The 17,821-nt window shown below is 35.0% G+C and overlaps 1 protein-coding gene across 3 annotated transcripts in view; it reads left to right on the forward strand.

Moving 5' to 3' along the window:
- UBR2 (ubiquitin protein ligase E3 component n-recognin 2) overlaps positions 1–17,821 on the forward strand; it is a 67,602-nt gene that overhangs the window by 23,085 nt on the left and 26,696 nt on the right. For all 3 annotated transcript variants that reach the window (XR_005557229.1, XM_039347709.1, XM_039347708.1), the window contains exons 12-28: positions 643–806; positions 894–993; positions 1,443–1,571; positions 2,916–3,099; positions 5,152–5,213; positions 5,411–5,521; positions 9,197–9,262; positions 9,877–9,999; positions 10,134–10,197; positions 10,553–10,677; positions 11,706–11,758; positions 12,749–12,851; positions 14,183–14,231; positions 15,630–15,784; positions 15,876–15,978; positions 17,000–17,109; positions 17,203–17,283. Coding sequence is in view for 2 of the 3 variants with exons in the window: in XM_039347709.1 (XP_039203643.1) it covers positions 643–806; positions 894–993; positions 1,443–1,571; positions 2,916–3,099; positions 5,152–5,213; positions 5,411–5,521; positions 9,197–9,262; positions 9,877–9,999; positions 10,134–10,197; positions 10,553–10,677; positions 11,706–11,758; positions 12,749–12,851; positions 14,183–14,231; positions 15,630–15,784; positions 15,876–15,978; positions 17,000–17,109; positions 17,203–17,283 (1,782 nt within the window). In the remaining variant the exon portion in view is untranslated. The remainder of the gene's footprint in view (positions 1–642; positions 807–893; positions 994–1,442; positions 1,572–2,915; positions 3,100–5,151; positions 5,214–5,410; positions 5,522–9,196; positions 9,263–9,876; positions 10,000–10,133; positions 10,198–10,552; positions 10,678–11,705; positions 11,759–12,748; positions 12,852–14,182; positions 14,232–15,629; positions 15,785–15,875; positions 15,979–16,999; positions 17,110–17,202; positions 17,284–17,821) is intronic.

Here is a 17,821-nt window from a genome sequence, read left to right on the forward strand (position 1 = left end):
GAAGTCCACAAGTCATAAAAGAGCCAAGGTTGCCTACCCCTGATCTAGGGAGATGGATGTTTCAAAGCGGAAGCTAAACATCTGTCTGTGATACTTTGATTTTTCTACCTGCATTGGCTAGGGATGGAACTCAGTGGTAGAAGTCTCCCTTGCAACTTGATGATTCTATTCATATTTTGGAGAAATATAGGTGGATGCTATAAGAAAAATGGGTATCCTCTTAAATTATCTCAATAGCACACATTGTAAAAATGTTTGTTGTTGAGATAATTTCAGTGCCATATAACTTCAGCAAATTTGTATGTTCATGCTCTATCAATTATAAAAAAAAATGAATGTGATTACTATTCATGAGATCAGAGTACTTACCAGCAGATGTTCATTCTTAATAGATGATATTAACTATCAAAATTTTAGAATAATGGTATATTTATTTAAAAGTAAAATTTTTAGAGGCATGGATTTCTAACAGTTTATCTTATCCTTCCTTTAATTATCTTGGAACATAATGATTCTGCTGGTTTCCCATTCAGGAACTATCTGCCATTTGGTGCTGAAAAGAACAAATAATTATTGGAAGCTGTTGCTTCAGTTTCTGCAGTTTCTGATTAAAACACACTTTAAAATGTACTTTTGCTATAGGCAAGAATGTTAATTGTAGAAGAGAATCTCCTGACTACTATAATCTCAACATTTATGGATCACTTACGACATAGAGATATACAGGGGAGATTTCAGTTTGAACGGTATACTGCACTACAGGCATTCAAGTTCCGACGAGTGCAAAGCCTGATTCTGGATTTAAAGTAAGTGTGCTTACTTTATTTATCACACAAATGTATTTTTATATAAATACAAAAATCAGTCTGCAAATTTATTTCTGCTATACGTAGGTATGTGTTGATAAGCAAGCCAGTTGAGTGGTCAGATCAACTGAGGCAAAAATTTCTAGATGGCTTTGATGTCTTCTTGGAATTGCTGAGGTGTATGCAAGTAAGTAATTTATAAAAATTGTACCGTATTAATTGCATGATTACAAATGAGATAGTGAAAATTGTTTTTCATATAGTTGTTACATTTCCAATACCTTTTACATTAGGTTTCTCTGTTCTTGGGGATAGAATCACTTTCATTGACTGATTAATGTCATCTCAGTTTCAGTAAAGTTAATTTATCTACAGTCCTCTTTATTAATCAAGATTTTCTTGTGAAGAATTGTTGAACCTCAGGAAGTCAGATGCTAATAGCAACAGGGTGGTGAGCCAGAATTGTAATGGATATAATTTTCAGCATTGCAGGTTTGTCTAGTTCCTCTACCACAAATGAAATTAGGATGAGCAAACTACAGGAAGCCTTTTTCTATCTTGGCTATAGACAATCACTAGGCAAAGACTTGCTGGGTCTTAAGCGTTAATATTTCTTTATTGTGTCTATGTCTGAAGGGTATGGATCCAATAACCCGCCAAGTAGGACAGCATATTGAAATGGAACCAGAGTGGGAAGCTGCATTCACACTGCAAATGAAATTAACACATGTTATCTCAATGATGCAAGACTGGTGTGCTTTAGATGTAAGTTGTTAAAATATTTCAAATATATTTGAATGAGGGGAATAAAGAATCCTCAAGATTTCTTTATGTGATTTGTATCAATAAGCTTAAGTTATTTAAAATGGAAATTCAAATGCTCATGATTTTTAAGCAAAAAACATTGGAGTAAAATAAATTAACACACAATCTTCAGGTCTGGCCTAGGATTATCTCAGAAGGAATAAAAGGAAAAGGAGGTGTTCATTACTATGAAATTAATTATTTGATGCAAAAATTGCTGTGAGTTATATATTTGTAGCTTCAGTTTTGTGCTCCCTCTCTAATTTTCTTTGGATAATTTAAAGGTTCTTTAGAACAGGGGAATAAAATAAAATAAAGGGGAAATTCCTCTTATTTTACTTATTGGAAACTTAGGCTGTTAAAAAAGTCTGTCATTAGCACAGAAGCACAAATGTATCCATTGAATCAGAGATGGACCGAACGGATTGAATAAAATTCATATTATTATAGTGATTCTGTGGATAACAAATGATAAATTATTTAGAAATATATGTCTAGCTGAGACAAATCTTTGTATTCGAACAAACTGATACAATGGGAGGCAGTTTGAGAAATATTCTAGTTTCACTTTTTTTGCCTACCTCTTAAAATGGTATCCTGAATGTGAATATGGCTGGATGCATTTTTTTTAATGAAAAAAGAATATTTTGATAGCTTCAGACATGGCAGGAGATCACTGTATGAGGAAAAGAGCTAAAATTCATAATCACTAGATGCAAAACAAAGTCTTGTGAGCTGTCTCTGCCAAGGCCATCCTCTCTACTCTCTAGAAGTCTAATAAAGGAGAATGTTTGTAGTTTAGGGTTGACATGAGGAGTCTTTGGTGTTCTCTGAGCTTTGTTGTTTTCTTGCAGACATTTCATTACCCAAACTAGGTAATATCATCGGTCTCTAGAAGTCTGCTCTGAATGAAATGATAAAATATCCTAGAAGAAAGTACTAACAATAATAGTGCAGCTGCCATTGCAAAGCAAGCCCTAGAGGCTAGAATAGAAAACTTTTTCTCACCAGTATTTTTTTCTCTTATTTGGAGATAAATAAAATCAGAATTTAAAGTGTCTTATATGTGCTTCCTATGTTTTTATTTCTGCCATTAAAGTTTTCTTTGTAAGATGGATTTGTATATCTCCCGCCGCCTACTATGATACAGTTCTAACAGTTATTGAAACAGCATTGGCAAATACACTCTAAATAGGCTAGATAATCAATTTTCACTTTTTTATCTTGATTACAAATGCATGATAATTTTGTTACAATTTTAAGAGCTGTATTTCCTGTAAATATAATTACCTTTAACCTTTATAGGAAAAAGTGCTTATTGAAGCATATAAGAAATGTTTGACTACTTTGATGCAATGCCACTGTGGTTTTACTGATGGAGAACAGCCTATTGAACTCAGTATGTGTGGCCATTCAGTTGAAACTATCAGATACTGTGTTTCTCAGGAAAAAGTTAGCATTCATCTTCCTGTTTCCCGTTTACTTGCAGGTAAGACCTAAATTGCTTAGTTGATTTGGTGGTTAGATTTTAATGTGGTTTGTTTTCCTAGTTGTAACACAAATTTTGTCTTTTGATTGGTATCGTTGTTGGTTGCAAATGAAGTCAATTCACTTTACAACAAAGACAGCTAGTAGGGTGTATGAAATTTTTATATATATATTGTCAGGTTCAAATTCAACTATTCTTACTGTTATAGCAATTTATCATTGTTGTGTGTGTGTGTGTGTGTTTGTGTGTGTGTGTGTTAGATGTAGCTAAATCTTGCATACTATAAGGAATGGTATCCATCTTCTATTGGTTCAAAGGCCACAACAATTTTGGGGTAGCAGTAAAAATCCATACTTTAAAAATGGACATCTACAAAGTTCTTTTGTGAGGTAAATTGGATTCATTCATAAATATTTTCCCCCTAAAATGCAAAAACTTTTCCCAATTTTTTTATCCCATCCATTTTGTGGAAAATATTGAAGCCACAAAAAGAATGCCCAAAAGTATTTGTATGGTTCCCATGATATATTTTTTTGTAATCTTAGTGTGAGGTTTGCTCAGAAAATAGGTTGCTTGTCATGCCCCAGCAGGATACTGTATGTCAGTCTTATGCATAGACAAGCCATAAACCTGTTGCTTGTCAAGACACACCATGCACTATAAATGGGTACTGTAATTGTTTGATTATAAAGGTTGAAGATCTCACCAATGGAATCTAAAAATAATTTTATAACATTCCAAAACGGGGTGTAAATTTTCATCCACATATAAGTAATTTAATTTCATGCAATAGCCAGGTTGTGTTCTGCCCAGTCTGGTTGTAATATCTGGAGTAAGAATGTAAAACCTATCTGCCACTCTTTAAACAGACATGACTTTTCCTAGGATCCACACCTAAACCAGTTTTGAAAATAGCTTACTCTAATAATGTAACTGCTCTTCCTGATTACTCTTTTGGGACCTGAATGAGGGAATGCTTCTTTCTTCGTTCTTTTAAATCTGTCATCAGCCTTATTTACTATTGATTCTAGTATCTTTCTGAGTAGCTTAAGAAGATTGATAATCATGTCACTATATTACAGTGTTTTAGCACTTCACTAAGTGAAGTGGCTTTCTGTCACTTCTGGCTGTGACTCTGGAAAGAGTAACACTCCTTTGAAGAAGCAAGTTAGCAATTTGGTGGTTGTCTTAGTCCAGGGGTAGGGAACCTTGGCTCTTTTATGACTTGTGGATTTCAACTCCCAGAATTCCTGAGTCAACATGGCTGGTTCAGGAATTCTGGGTACCCCTGTCCTAGTCTCATGGTTACTGCTTGATCAGCAGGCAAAGGCTATGTCTAGGAGAACTTTTGCTGATCATTGGCTGGTGCACCATTTGCAATCTTTTTTGAAATTGGAAGCTTTATTCCATTAATTCACATTGTAACCATCTCTGTACAGTAGCTATCTAAACATGGCTACTGTAGAAAACCACCTTTAAGACTACATTTGCTATAAAAATAGCAGTTTGTTTACTGATAAGTGAGAGTCATTACAGTTATGTGACATTGATTCTTTGGATGCTACACTGCCCACCAGTAGACTTCCAAATGCTGTTCAAAATGATGGTTTCTAATTTATAAATCTTTCATAGCTCAGTACTAGATATCTCCAGAGCAGTGTTCTTCAAGTACAACCATCCATTTGTCCCAAGCAGAGTTGATACAGATCCCATTTTATGTTAAATGCATACGTGAGAATATAATGTTTTCCTGTTATGGTTTCAATCCTGTGGAATAGCCTACACAAGATCCTGTTGGCTCCTTCTCCGGTGGTATTTAGAAAGATAGTGAAGACGGGTTTCACATATATTTAACCCATAATCTATCATTTAAACATAAAAATGTTTTTAATTAGCAGATGCTGAAATGGCAGATTTGGTAATTTGATCAATACAACAGTATTGATCAAATTACAAACCACCAGGAGTGTTTGGGGGATTCTGGTAGTATATAGGTACAATAAATAAATGTTGTAGTATAATCAATATAATGCATTTTTGTTTTTAATATAGGTCTACATGCACTTTTGAGCAAAACAGAAGTAGCATACAAGTTTCCAGAACAACTGTCAATGGTGAGTAGTGTTATGTTAATAAACCTCTAAGACTGGGGTACAAGTGAAATGTTAGTTAGAGGGATCCAGAGGTGACAGCGCCAGAACCATAAAAGCCATAACTTCCTATTTTTTAAGTCATGGCAATGAATTTTTGAATGCTCTTTAAAAATATAAAACAAATACATTGAGTTTTGTGTTATCTTTAATTGATACAGAGTGAACTTAGTCCACCTATGTTAATAGAACATCCCCTGCGATGTCTAGTTCTATGCGCCCAAGTTCATGCTGGAATGTGGCGGAGAAATGGATTTTCACTTGTTAATCAGGTAAGTCCTGAATGGAAAAAAATATTTAATCTATTTCTTTTATCTGAGAATCATAGAACAGTTTGATTTTCTTATTGCTAAAGTGCTCTGCATAAATGATTAATTTTAAAGCTGTGGTCTGATTATTTTATATGTTTTCCTAAATTTGTTTATCAAGGGTAGTTTTTTTGAACTCAAAAGGTTTGTTTATTTATTTGTATGTATGTACAGTATGTCGTATTCAATATGTGTGACACTAAATAAATATATGAAGTTTTAATCTCCTCTGCAAGCTGTGGTACCTTTTTTAAATCTCAACTTTATTATTTTTTATAAATAACTCAAGATGGCAAACATCTCTAATACTCCTTTCTCCTCCTATTTTCCCCACAACAACAACCCCTTGAGGTGAGGTGAGAAAGCATAACTGACCCAAAGTCACTCGGCTAGCTTTCATTCCTGAGGTAGAGCTAAACACACAAATTCCTGGTTTTCTAGTCTGTGGCCTTCACCATAGACCAAAAAAATTTCTCCTACAGGGTTGCTGTGAGAAATATGCTGTGTACTTTGCAGATGAAATCTCTTGCATTTCTTCTACATTGGGTTCCAGCTTTAGAGCAGTGCCAGTGGAGGTTACAGGGCTAAATCTTGCAAGGTTATTTGAGGGGCATTTCATCCCGTTGCACCGGAGGATGTGAACAGGACTTTTGCAGCTGCTAGTTTGGGCATCTCAGTGTTCCATGTGTCTCCTGGCTGGCTAAAGTTACCTGGAAGGAGACATGACTGGGTTTGGGAGGTGGTTAATAATTCCTTGAGGGAGGGGTGGTCCCATCGGCTCTCAAGGAGGTGGTGGTGCAACCTCTCCTGAAGGGGCCATTGCTCAACCCAATCAGTCTGGACAGCTTTGGGGTCTGTCAGTCTCTAACCTCTCATTTTTGGTATAGTTGTATAGAAGGTGGTCACATAGCAGCTGCAGAGAACCGTGAATGAAGTGGATTATATGGAACCTTTTCAATTAGGCTTCAGACTGGGTTACTGGACTTAGATGGCATTGATCATGCTCTTAGATGACCTCTGGCAGAAATGCAGTGGGTTCTCTCTTCTCTCCTATTTAACATCTACATAAGGCTTCTGAGTGAAGTGAGGATTTGGGGTGAGATATCATCAATATGCTGATGATACTCAACTTTATACCCCCACCCTCGACTGCCTGAATAATGCTGTGAATGTCCTGTCCCAGTGCTTGGAGAATATCAGCATCTGAATAGGGCACAATGGGATTTGATACACCAAGATGCAAATGAATGGCTTTGAGTATTTGGGCTAATCGGCCATAGACTTGAGAAGTTTACATTAGCAATCCACAATACAACATCCAAAATATCTAACCAATTCAAAATGTCCATGCTAAAAAATATAGAATTAAACCATAGAAACAGATGGAGTAAATTTAGTTTAAATATTAAATGCAGGTGATGATAATGGTGCTACAATATACTAAAAGCTAAATTCTATCTTGAATAATTTCTGAAATATAATCAATGAGGCAAACCTTAATTCTAAGGGACACCATTCCAACAATTGTGCAAATTATTCCAACTGTTTTCTGCAACAGAAAACAGTACCTCCAGGCCTCAGTTCCTCTCATTTCATGAAAGTGGGGCTATAATTAAGAGCTTTTCCAAAGATAAATGTACCAGATAGGCTTATTCAATAGGAAGAGGTGGATACATACAAGGCATTATAGGTAAAAAACATCACATCTGGGAATTTATTGGAATGAGGGGCCTGAAACTGAGGTATAATGTACCCATAATAAGCAAGCCACTGATTCTTTATCAATTTCCAAATGATCTTCAACATAGAGTGCATTGTAATCATATAGTGATGACAGCATGAGTTTCATTGTGAAAATATTAAGTCCATATGGGACCCTAATTGGCACAATGTCCAGGGCTTGGAAGTAGCACTCATGGCCATGGCTTCCATCTTCCAGACCAGTAGCCATGAATCCAAGATACTTCCAAATAATCAACCTTCTCCTTTAGATATTTTGAGAGATAATACTGGAGTTGACCAATGTCCTCAATGAACAAACAATAACTCTCTCTTGCATGGATGCATTTTCAGCCTGTTTCATTGTGTCTTCAGCCTCAAGACACAGGCTTAAGACTTTCACAACCTCATTACTATGGTCTGGAGTGGCAGTGTACATTTGAGCATTATGAGCATAGTGATGGTATTATAACCCAGGGGTAGTCAATCTTGGCTCTTTTATGACTCGTGGACTTCAACTCCAAGAATTCCTGAGCCAGCTTAGCTATAGCTTAGCTACCCCTGCTATAACCCAAACCAATGTACTATCTCTCCAATGGTATTATGTAGATTGAGGTAATGGGGCAAAGAGCCGTGAGGCTCCCCATAAAAAAAGAAACCACTAAGTCAATCTCACCTCCCTAGTCACCACTGAGCAGAACTGCCCACAAGGAAGAAACAGCTACTGTTACTTCCAATCTTCAAGAGTGGTCCATAAAAATTTCATGATTGATGGTACTGAAAGTTGCTGACAGATCTAAGAGGACCAGAAGGGTTGGGGAGTCTAGGTCCTGATAAAAGTCATTCACCAATACAATTTCTGTCGCATGCCAAATCCTGAATTATGACTGAAAGAGAAATAACAATAATAGATTATAATTAGATAATCCACTGCATTCTGTAGCTGAACGCTCTTGATCCTCTTAGTAACTTTAGTGAAGGTTGGAGACAGAAAAATAGTTGCAAAAAATGGCTGAATCCAGTGACAGGAGCTTCCTTCAGGACTACAGGCATCATCATCTCACACAGAACAGACACTGACAATCTCCTAAACATGCCTCCACTTGCCTCCAAATGTGCAGAATGCAGCTGATGAGAATCAATAAGATTAATTTTCTCTTACATTAATACTTCTATTTATGTAACCTTCTCGGTATATACTTCTATAAATATTTATACAACCTCCAGTTATTCAATACTGTGTCGCCTGGGTCTCCCTCCTTATCTGCTCCTTCTTCTTCCATCTAAATTGATGTTAACTATCTTTTAACCGTGTTCTCTTTTCAGCCAATCACAAAAAGTTCCCCAGATTTCATAATAGTCTGACTCTGTCTTATCTTTAATCGTCATTGTTAGTCTATTCATTTCTGCACATTCCAGTATTTTCCCAATTACCTCTCCCTCTGGGGGGGCTTTCAGTGCTTTCCAATTTTGTGCAAACACAATCCTGGCTGCCGTAATTATATGAATAATTAAATATGTTTTCTCTTTATTGTATTTCCCTGGTATATAATACAGATAGGGAAATTTGGAGAGAGGAGTTGCTCGGACATTACCCCTGATACAGTGAAAGGGGAAATGGGCGAGCAACACCAAAAGTCATGTGTATGTATTTATTTCATTTTATTAAAAGTATCTTTAAAAAAAAAAGAAAGAGAATCATGTTAGAAAATCCCCTTTTTACTTTATCAGAGTCTACAAGTCAAGAAGATTCCCAGGTTATATGGTAATTTATTTTAACTGATCTTGTTCTTGTGAAGTCAAGATTTTGATGAATCTGAGAAATTTTGTCAGCAAAATGCAATGTAAAGTGGTTGTAGCAACAAGACATCAAAATCCAAATTGAAACATATATCAAATTCTGAAAAATTTCTCTTTCAGATATACTACTATCATAATGTAAAGTGCAGAAAAGAAATGTTTGACAAAGACATAGTAATGCTCCAGGTAATATTTTTGTTTGGATAAACCTTGAGATGTCACTAATATACCTGCCTTCTTAAAAAAAGTTTTTAAAAGTATTTCCTTACATTTTCTCTAATCAGTTGAGTTCTTTGGGAAAAAAATACTGCTTAGGTATTTGATAGTCTGATGCTCTGTGCTTATGGGCATTTTTTTTCTTTTCTGGTTCAGTGACAAATCAAGGATCCTGGGAAGGAGGGCCACATGTTTTCTTCTGTGCATAAACTTACATTAAAAACAATACTCAGAATAGTCCTTTATGCTGTCAGGTTTTTTTTTTTCAATGTACTTACCCTTTTGTGGCTATGGAAAAGTTATATATTAATATATTCTGCTAAAACTGGTATTTTTAAAAAGTACAAAACTTGGAAAAACAAATATTCAGTATGCTGCTTTTGCTTGAAAGAGATATTACAGTTAAAAGTTTTAGAAAGGACTATAATATGAAGACTCATGCTGCTTCATATGCAACTATTTCATTAAGTATTTGTATGTATAAAGGAAGACAGATTTTATATGTGAGTATGGCCAATGGTACAATATTTCCAAATAAGTTTATATCATTCTGTTCTCTTTATCTAAATATCCTTTTTTTTTAGACAGGTGTGTCTATGATGGATCCAAACCACTTTTTGATGATGATGCTGTGTCGCTTTGAACTTTATCAGATATTTAGTACACCTGATTATGGCAAAAGATTCAGTTCTGAAAATACCAATAAGGTACATCATGAGATGTTGAAGATACAGTTTTAAAGCTTTAAAAATGTATTATAAATAAATTACAAACTGTTATATCTTAATGTGAAAATATCTATAAGTGCTTCCTAATATATTTTAGTCCTTGTTTCTTTCAGGATATGGTTCAGCAAAATAATACCCTCATTGAAGAAATGTTACACCTAATTATAATTATTGTTGGTGAGTTTATGCTTTTAAGTTAATATCTATTGATCAATTTTATGATTAATTCTAATTATAGTTAGAAGTTCTCCTATTTATAGAGGTTGTTTAAGTTCGTTCATTAATTTAATGTAGTTACAACTCCAAATGTTAAAGAATGAAAGTACAAATTACTTCATGCTCCTTGATAAAATAAAATTATTTTGGGGGTGTTTATTATCATGATACAATCCTTGTATCTTGTCATACGGAAATATAACTTATCTCTTCAAATGCTGTACTAGAAAAAGTAGTCACTTCTGTGGCTTCTATTCAGCATATGCATAAAATTGAATTGATCAGTGCTTAGTGAAATTATTAATTTGTTTTATAGGAGAAAGATTTACTCCAGGAATTGGGCAGATTAATGCTACAGATGAAATCAAAAGAGAGATTATTCACCAGCTGAGCATCAGACCCATGGCTCATAGTGAATTAGTAAAAGCATTGCCAGAAGATGTGAGTCTTGTTAAAAATATTTCAATTGTACTTTTTAAACTGTTGGGTGATCTTTGGGTATTTCTAATATGTTGGAATTGATGATGAAGATTCCTTCAGATAGCAAGGAATTAAAAGTTTTTATAGAAAATGATTTCCCAGCATGCTTTATGGGAGTATTAAATACTTTCCTCACAATTTTATACTCCCTAGAAATTAATAGATATATTAAATTTTCCAAACCATCCAGAGTACTTTATTTTGTTGCAATTTAATCACAGTGACTGTTATTACTACAATCATAAACAGGAAGGTGACATATGGGAAATAAAATTTCAAAAACATAAAAAGATATTGTTATTTCAAATTATTTTGCATTCAAATTGTTGTGAGATTATAGAACTGTGTATAAAAAGTATACTCAATCACAATAACTAATGTTAAGATAGCACAGTCTTAGAGACTCTTAAATTGTTAACACTTCTAGGTTACCAATAAAGGAGAATATTTGTAGCTCAGGGTTGAAATGAGGGGTCTTTGTTGCTCTCTGAGCTTGGTTGTTTTCTTGAAGATGTTTCATTACTCAAACTAGGTAACATCATCAGGGCTAGTAAAGAGTGGGGTTCACTCTCAGTTTATATTCTACCTGGTGGGAGTGGTTCTTGGAGGTTCTTCTCCAAGTGGTCTTGGAGCATAAATTAACTCCAAGATTAACATCAGACCAACAATCAAGAAGTAAAACAATACCCCAATCAAGGAACTGCCACACAAGCTAACAATAAACAGCCCAACCAAAGAACCTCCAAGGCTAGTCCCACTAACGTTGACAGAGCAAGCCACTGAAGCAAACGTTACTCCTCACTAGCACTGACAATATTACCTAATTAAATATCTGCAAGACAACAACCAAGCTCAGAGAGCACCAAGGAGCTCTCACTTCCAGATTGATCTAGCTGATTTTTACCTTAGGGAATGTATGAATATATATGTATGTAGGGAATGTATGAAAAGCATATACATATAAACATATTTTTCCTTTGATTTCATAGGAAAACAAAGAGACTGGAATGGAAACTGTCATTGAAGCAGTTGCCTGTTTCAAGTAATGGCTTCCTTACAACAAACCTCTTTAAATGTGTAAAATAGTATATATTGTGACCCAGTAAATACTGTTTAGGAATGAGTTATACTTCATTTTTAAATCCTAGTTTTTGATTGGTTTAATTGAAAATATAGACATTTTACAAATTTAAGAATTGACAGCTGTTGGAGATAATGTAAGTAGTAAGATTCTGCATGTTCTGAGGGACTTTTTTGTTAAAAGTACTGACAAAGCAATTTTTTTTTTATTGCGATGAAAAATACTACGTGGAAAAACTTCTGAAAAATATAGTTATATTGCCAGGAAAAATATCTGTTGTCCCCCATCTCCCCAAATACACCAAACATGTATTTGAAGGCCAATTTATAAATTTGGATTTAGCCATTTCCTTGTTTTCGAAGGGTGGTCTTGCGTCAACAGGAATGAAGAAGTTGTTATGCCCAAAAGCAAAATGTTTAGTGGAGAAGCAAGGCAGAAACCACCAGTCTTGATGGTTATTCTCAGGGCAGTGCAGCTCAGGAGAAAATGGGGATTTCTTTCCCCTCTTACAATTAATAGCTTGACCATAAGCATGGTATCAATTGCCTGTGTACCATATATCACACATCTGTCATTTAAGAAGCTACACATTTATCTTATATGACGGTAAATTGAAGGGCTGTCAGTGGACCCCATTGATGACCTATATGAAGTCAAATATAAGGATTCAGGTGGAAGGGAAGTCCTGTGTACCTGGCATCATTCAGTCATCCTTCCAGTCAGTCAGAGGCCCTGAGTCTTATTTTTGCCAAAGTAGAATCTGTGCTTGTAAGCAAATAAGCTTTGTGTAGTCATTAATACTGATACTCAGTTAAAAGTATAAGATGTCATTCATATTGATGTGTTAGCATGCTTGTTGTTTCATGGAGTAGTTTAGAATGCTGTCGTTCAATTATTACAATGCTGATTAATTATTACAATGCTGATTATACATTTTCAATTATCTTTTAGGAAACCAGGATTAACAGGAAGAGGCTTATATGAGTTAAAGCCAGAATGTGCTAAAAATTTCAATTTATACTTTTACCATTTTTCAAGGGCAGAACAGTCTAAGGTAATTACGCAAAATGGAAACTTTCATTATATAATTCTATAAAATTATGAAGCTTTGTAGTACAGAAAACAGTTAAAATAATGACCTAAATTTGGATTCTCTTTAGTCAATACGTTGCAATGTAATGAGAGCACCCTGAAATAAATGCCTGCATTATAGATTCAGATTGAGTTTATAACAGTAGAGTATATCTTTGAAAGAAATAAAGTAGATTGGTTGTTTTGGTACTTGAAGTGTGAGTAGAAACAAAAAAGTGCTGCATGTATAGTTTCATGAAGGAATTAGAGATAGAAATTCTCTGCATGAAGACAATAGCAGACTCAGTTACAGCAGGAGAAAACAGTTCATTGAGAAACATAAATTTATAAATCTCTGAAGGAAGTAAGATATGGGCAAGAAATATGAGACAATTGGTGAGGCATTCATACAGGATAAAGATAATATATTACATGAGGAGGAAACAAATAAACAAAATTAATGATGTCAAGGTAGATGAAATATATGCCAGATGCTTACAGAGCTGAAAAAAAATTGACTGCATCTTTTCTGGTTTTGAAAACAGAAGGATGTTATAAGTTTGGAATTTCTTTTAAGTTTGATTTTTTGCTGCTATTGTAACTTTTGGAATTATTTTTCAGAACAGTAGTTGAAACAATTTTAAATGAAAAAAGGTACTGAATAACAAATGCAACCCATAGAATATTTAAGATTCTTAGAAATTCATCTGCCTATGGCCACATTGTTCAGTCTGGAATCTGACAGTTGTCTTGGGTTATATCTCATTTCTGTTACAAATCACCATCACCATCATTATCTTGAAAGTGTTATTGGGGAGCTGGAAGTTACAGCTGCTTACTATTGAGGCCTAGTTAGTTCTTGGCCAAAATGGCAGCACCATGACAAGATTGTACAGGAGTTACAATTTTCTCAGTATTTGATCTTACAATAGCATGTCAAATCTCAAACTCCTCCAAATAGTGGGTAAGATAATGGTAAAATTAATTTTGACTTTATAAACAGTTATTATGATTATTCTACAATCATATATTTCATTATTTCCCCCCTGCTGGCACATTCAGTATTAAGTTTGATAACTGTTGAAGGTGTCTAGGGGCTGCACTCAAGCCTTTGATGATTGCATCTTGGGCCTTCAGGTTGTTTAGTTTAGGTTATAAAATCTGTCCTGATACAAATATGAACAATAGAGATGAATGTTTTTGAGCTCAGGTAATATAAGAAATTGGAACATGAAATAAATGCCAAGAAATAAATTAGCTATCCAGAAATTATACTGTTGTCTTTAGTTTTCACATTGCTTTTCATTTTTTAAGGCAGAGGAAGCCCAAAGAAAACTAAGACGACAAAACCGGGAAGACACAGGTATTTATGCTTCTAGTTTGTATTGGACTCTCTGTATTTGCTGCTCTCATTTTTTTAATATACTGAGAAAATCATATTGACTTTAAGCTAGATGAACAGATGTTGTGAACTAAAACACTTTTTTTCAATCAAAAAATAATGCTGCCATTAAACAAACATCTGAGTATGCCATAAATCAGAGCTCCCCAACCTTTCTGGCTTGGCGGCCCGGAAGGAAAGGGAGCAGCAGGAAAATGTGCGCACACGCGGCCCCATGCCTGCACGTGGGCGGTGCTAGCGTGCATGCGCAAGCAGGCAGCGTCAGCTGCAGCGTATGGGTGGGCATCCACCTGCTGGCTCAAACAGGCCATTGGCACCCACGTGACGCTGGTAGTGGTGCTAGCATCCCCATGCATGCACAAATGGGGTTGCTAGTGCCCGCGCGGCAGTGCTACCATGAGGGGGGGCTCGCCAGCTATTCTCGGGGCCCGATAGCCAACAGGCCATAGCCCGGTACCGGCCATGGACCATAGATTGAGACCCCTGCCATAAATGTCTACATTATTTACCTCACTGCATTTGTATATGTGACATATTAGGCTGCTTCAAAATTTAGTATCAGCCAAGAATTGTACCTCAAAACTCAAAACACTTCCCAAACTATACACATTGTTCTTCAGATTATTCTTGCCTAATTTGGGATTCATGAAATAAATGTAGTCACTATGTATATAATGTATGTAATGTATTCTAGTGCTTTACTAGCTACCTGTATGGTTTCAAGTAACTCAGGAAATGTCTGTTAAGTGTCATACATTATGATTAGTGTTTGTGTTGAATTGCAATTTGTGCTTGCCTTAAATAAAACTTTTTAAAGATCATATTATCTGTGGTTTTCTTAGCATATCATGCTTGATTTCACTAAACAAATATAGTTTGAATTTGCTTATGCCAATCATGAAGTATTACAACATAATCTATAGAAGACTTTATAGAACTAAATATTGTCAGTCAGAATGGTCTGGCAATTAATTTTTAATCTCTGGATCATTTATTATGTTTTAATAACAGATATCATTAGCTCTGTCAGACTCTTTGACATAGAGTATTACCCCCCAGTGTTTCTTCATTCATCAAAAGTTATTAAATTGCATTGGATGCAACATGTGCCAGTTTGAGAAGCAACCAAATCTGTTTTGAGACATGTTACTTGAAAAGAAATCTCTTACTGAGTTGTTTACATCTCTTTAGGGATGTACAGTGGGTACGGGTAGAATTGTATTAAAAATAAAATAAACTAATTTATTTTGTTAATTTGAAAAGTTCCACACCTGTTCTTATATGTTCCTAATATACTGAATTACATAACTGTGTAATTTTCCCAATGAATTAACAACAATGCATTAATTTTTGTTTCAGCACTCCCACCTCCTGCATTACCATCCTTTTGCCCTCTGTTTGAAAGCCTAATTAATATTCTACAGTGTGATGTCATGTTATGCCTTATGAGAACAATCCTTCAGTGGGCAGTAGAGCATAATGGATATGCCTGGTCAGAGTCCATGCTACAAAGGGTGTGTAAATTTGCAGTTTTCATTAATTCAAGAATACAAATTATTTCTGATTTGTACTTCTGAAAAGGAAAATTTTGCCATTTTTTCCTAGATTCTCCACTTGATTGGAATGGCATTACAAGAAGAAAAACAACATATTGAGAATGCTAGTGAAGATAATCTTGTGACTTTTACATTCACTCAGAGGATTGCAAGTAGGTTACTACTTCTGCACAAATTGCAATCTCTTCATATTTCTTTTACCTAACATATAGTAAGATATTCAGTTTCAGAATGAATTGGTTATATTTAAAAACTTACTTTTATTAAGATATTAGAAATAATAAGAGTATGTGGAGATTCTCAGTCATCCAGGTCATAGTTGTCTCAAAGGTGCTTTTTTTCAAAAGGCAACTGAATTGCTTTTTCCTTGAGGAAGAAGATGTTTGACTTCTCATCTAAGAAGCTTCATTGCTTCTGGCAGGATAGTGGGGGCAATGGAAGGATTAGTTCTGACAGGATGAGGGGAGGGGTTGGAAGGATCATATTTCTTTGCAGTCATCAGGTTGTTAGCACTCTCCCTGAGACTCGGGAATTTATCTATGCCTTTAAGGTCACCTTGGTATTGCTGAAAGGACTGCATTGTAGACAGGAGATAGGTGGTGTCTTATCCCTCCCCCCTCTGTTGAGAGAGGGCTGCTCAGTGTTACGTAAATAGCCTCTTTTACCCCTCTTTCAAACCAGTGGTCCTCTCTATCAAGAATGTGGACTGTGCTGTCTTCAAAAGAGTGACCTTTGTCTTTCAAATGCAGATGGACTGCTGAATCTTATCCTGATGGGTTTGCTCACCTATGTTGTGAAGTGGTTGTTTTGTTTCACCAATGTACAGATGTGTACATTGCAGTACAATACAATGAGACATTTACATGGAAAATACACATATTAAATCTGAAGAACCCTTGCCCACTTCAGAACTGCATACCTCCAAATACAAATATATTTGTATTTTAATTGCCTTATTGCTGATTACAAATATTTTATTATAATTTTGTATATAACATGGTTTCTGTTTGTAAAAACACATATTCTCTTTTTCTGGCTAAGGATTATCCTACTCTTGTTTTTTACCATGTGCATATGATGCATTTCATGTATAGCTGTGACTATTATAGTTGATATATCTGTTATTTATATATATATATATAAATAGATTTCTTTTATTTTTGTTTGAAACAGGGCCTTGTGAGACACCCCGCAATTCCCCAAGTATATTAGCCATGCTAGAAACTTTGCAAAATGCACCCCACCTAGAAGTGCATAAAGACATGATCAGATGGATACTAAAGGTAAATTGTACTATACCGTACTATAAAGTTTTTTATAGTTTTGTGGCCAAAATAAAAAAAAGTAGCAAATACTAACATAGTTTCTTGTTCCAGACTTTTAATACTGTTAAGAAACTCCGAGAGAGATCTTCTACAAGTCCTGTTTTGGAGACTGAGGGAAATTTTATGGAAGAGGTAATATCAATGCAAAGGAAAAGCAACAAAATTTGTAGTAATGTGTGTCCAAAGACAGATTCTAAATATAATATGATAATATAGCCAGCAAGTTATTTTACAAATTATTATACATTACTAATACGTGTCTAATAATTGTGTCGAGTTTTCTAATTAAAAACGTTTTTAATCACTAGTAGAGTAGTGGTAGTCACAATAGGCAACTAATGGTGCATAGTAAAAGCTTTATTATTAATTGATAATGATTAACTGAGTTCTCTTTACCAAAGGGAAATTAATTTAATTCTGTAGCTTTATTTTACAGTTTAATTGAGTGCAATGTGAAGGAAAAGATTTAATAGAATTATGGCCCTACCATTCCTCGCATAATATGAAAGAAAAACAAATCCTGTCAAATCCAAATGTTTACTAGGTTGAGAGTGAACAAGCTGAAATTTAATTCCAGATAGGGTAGAGTACAGTTATCTGATAGAGTTGAGGATAGGTATACAATTGTTCTGAATAGGTTCCTCTGAAAGAAGTCAGGGAGTATATTTTC

Source organism: Crotalus tigris, unplaced genomic scaffold, assembly GCF_016545835.1.
Source record: "Crotalus tigris isolate CLP2741 ecotype Arizona unplaced genomic scaffold, ASM1654583v1 scf7180000018097.2503214, whole genome shotgun sequence".
Taxonomy (NCBI): Eukaryota; Metazoa; Chordata; class Lepidosauria; order Squamata; family Viperidae; genus Crotalus; species Crotalus tigris.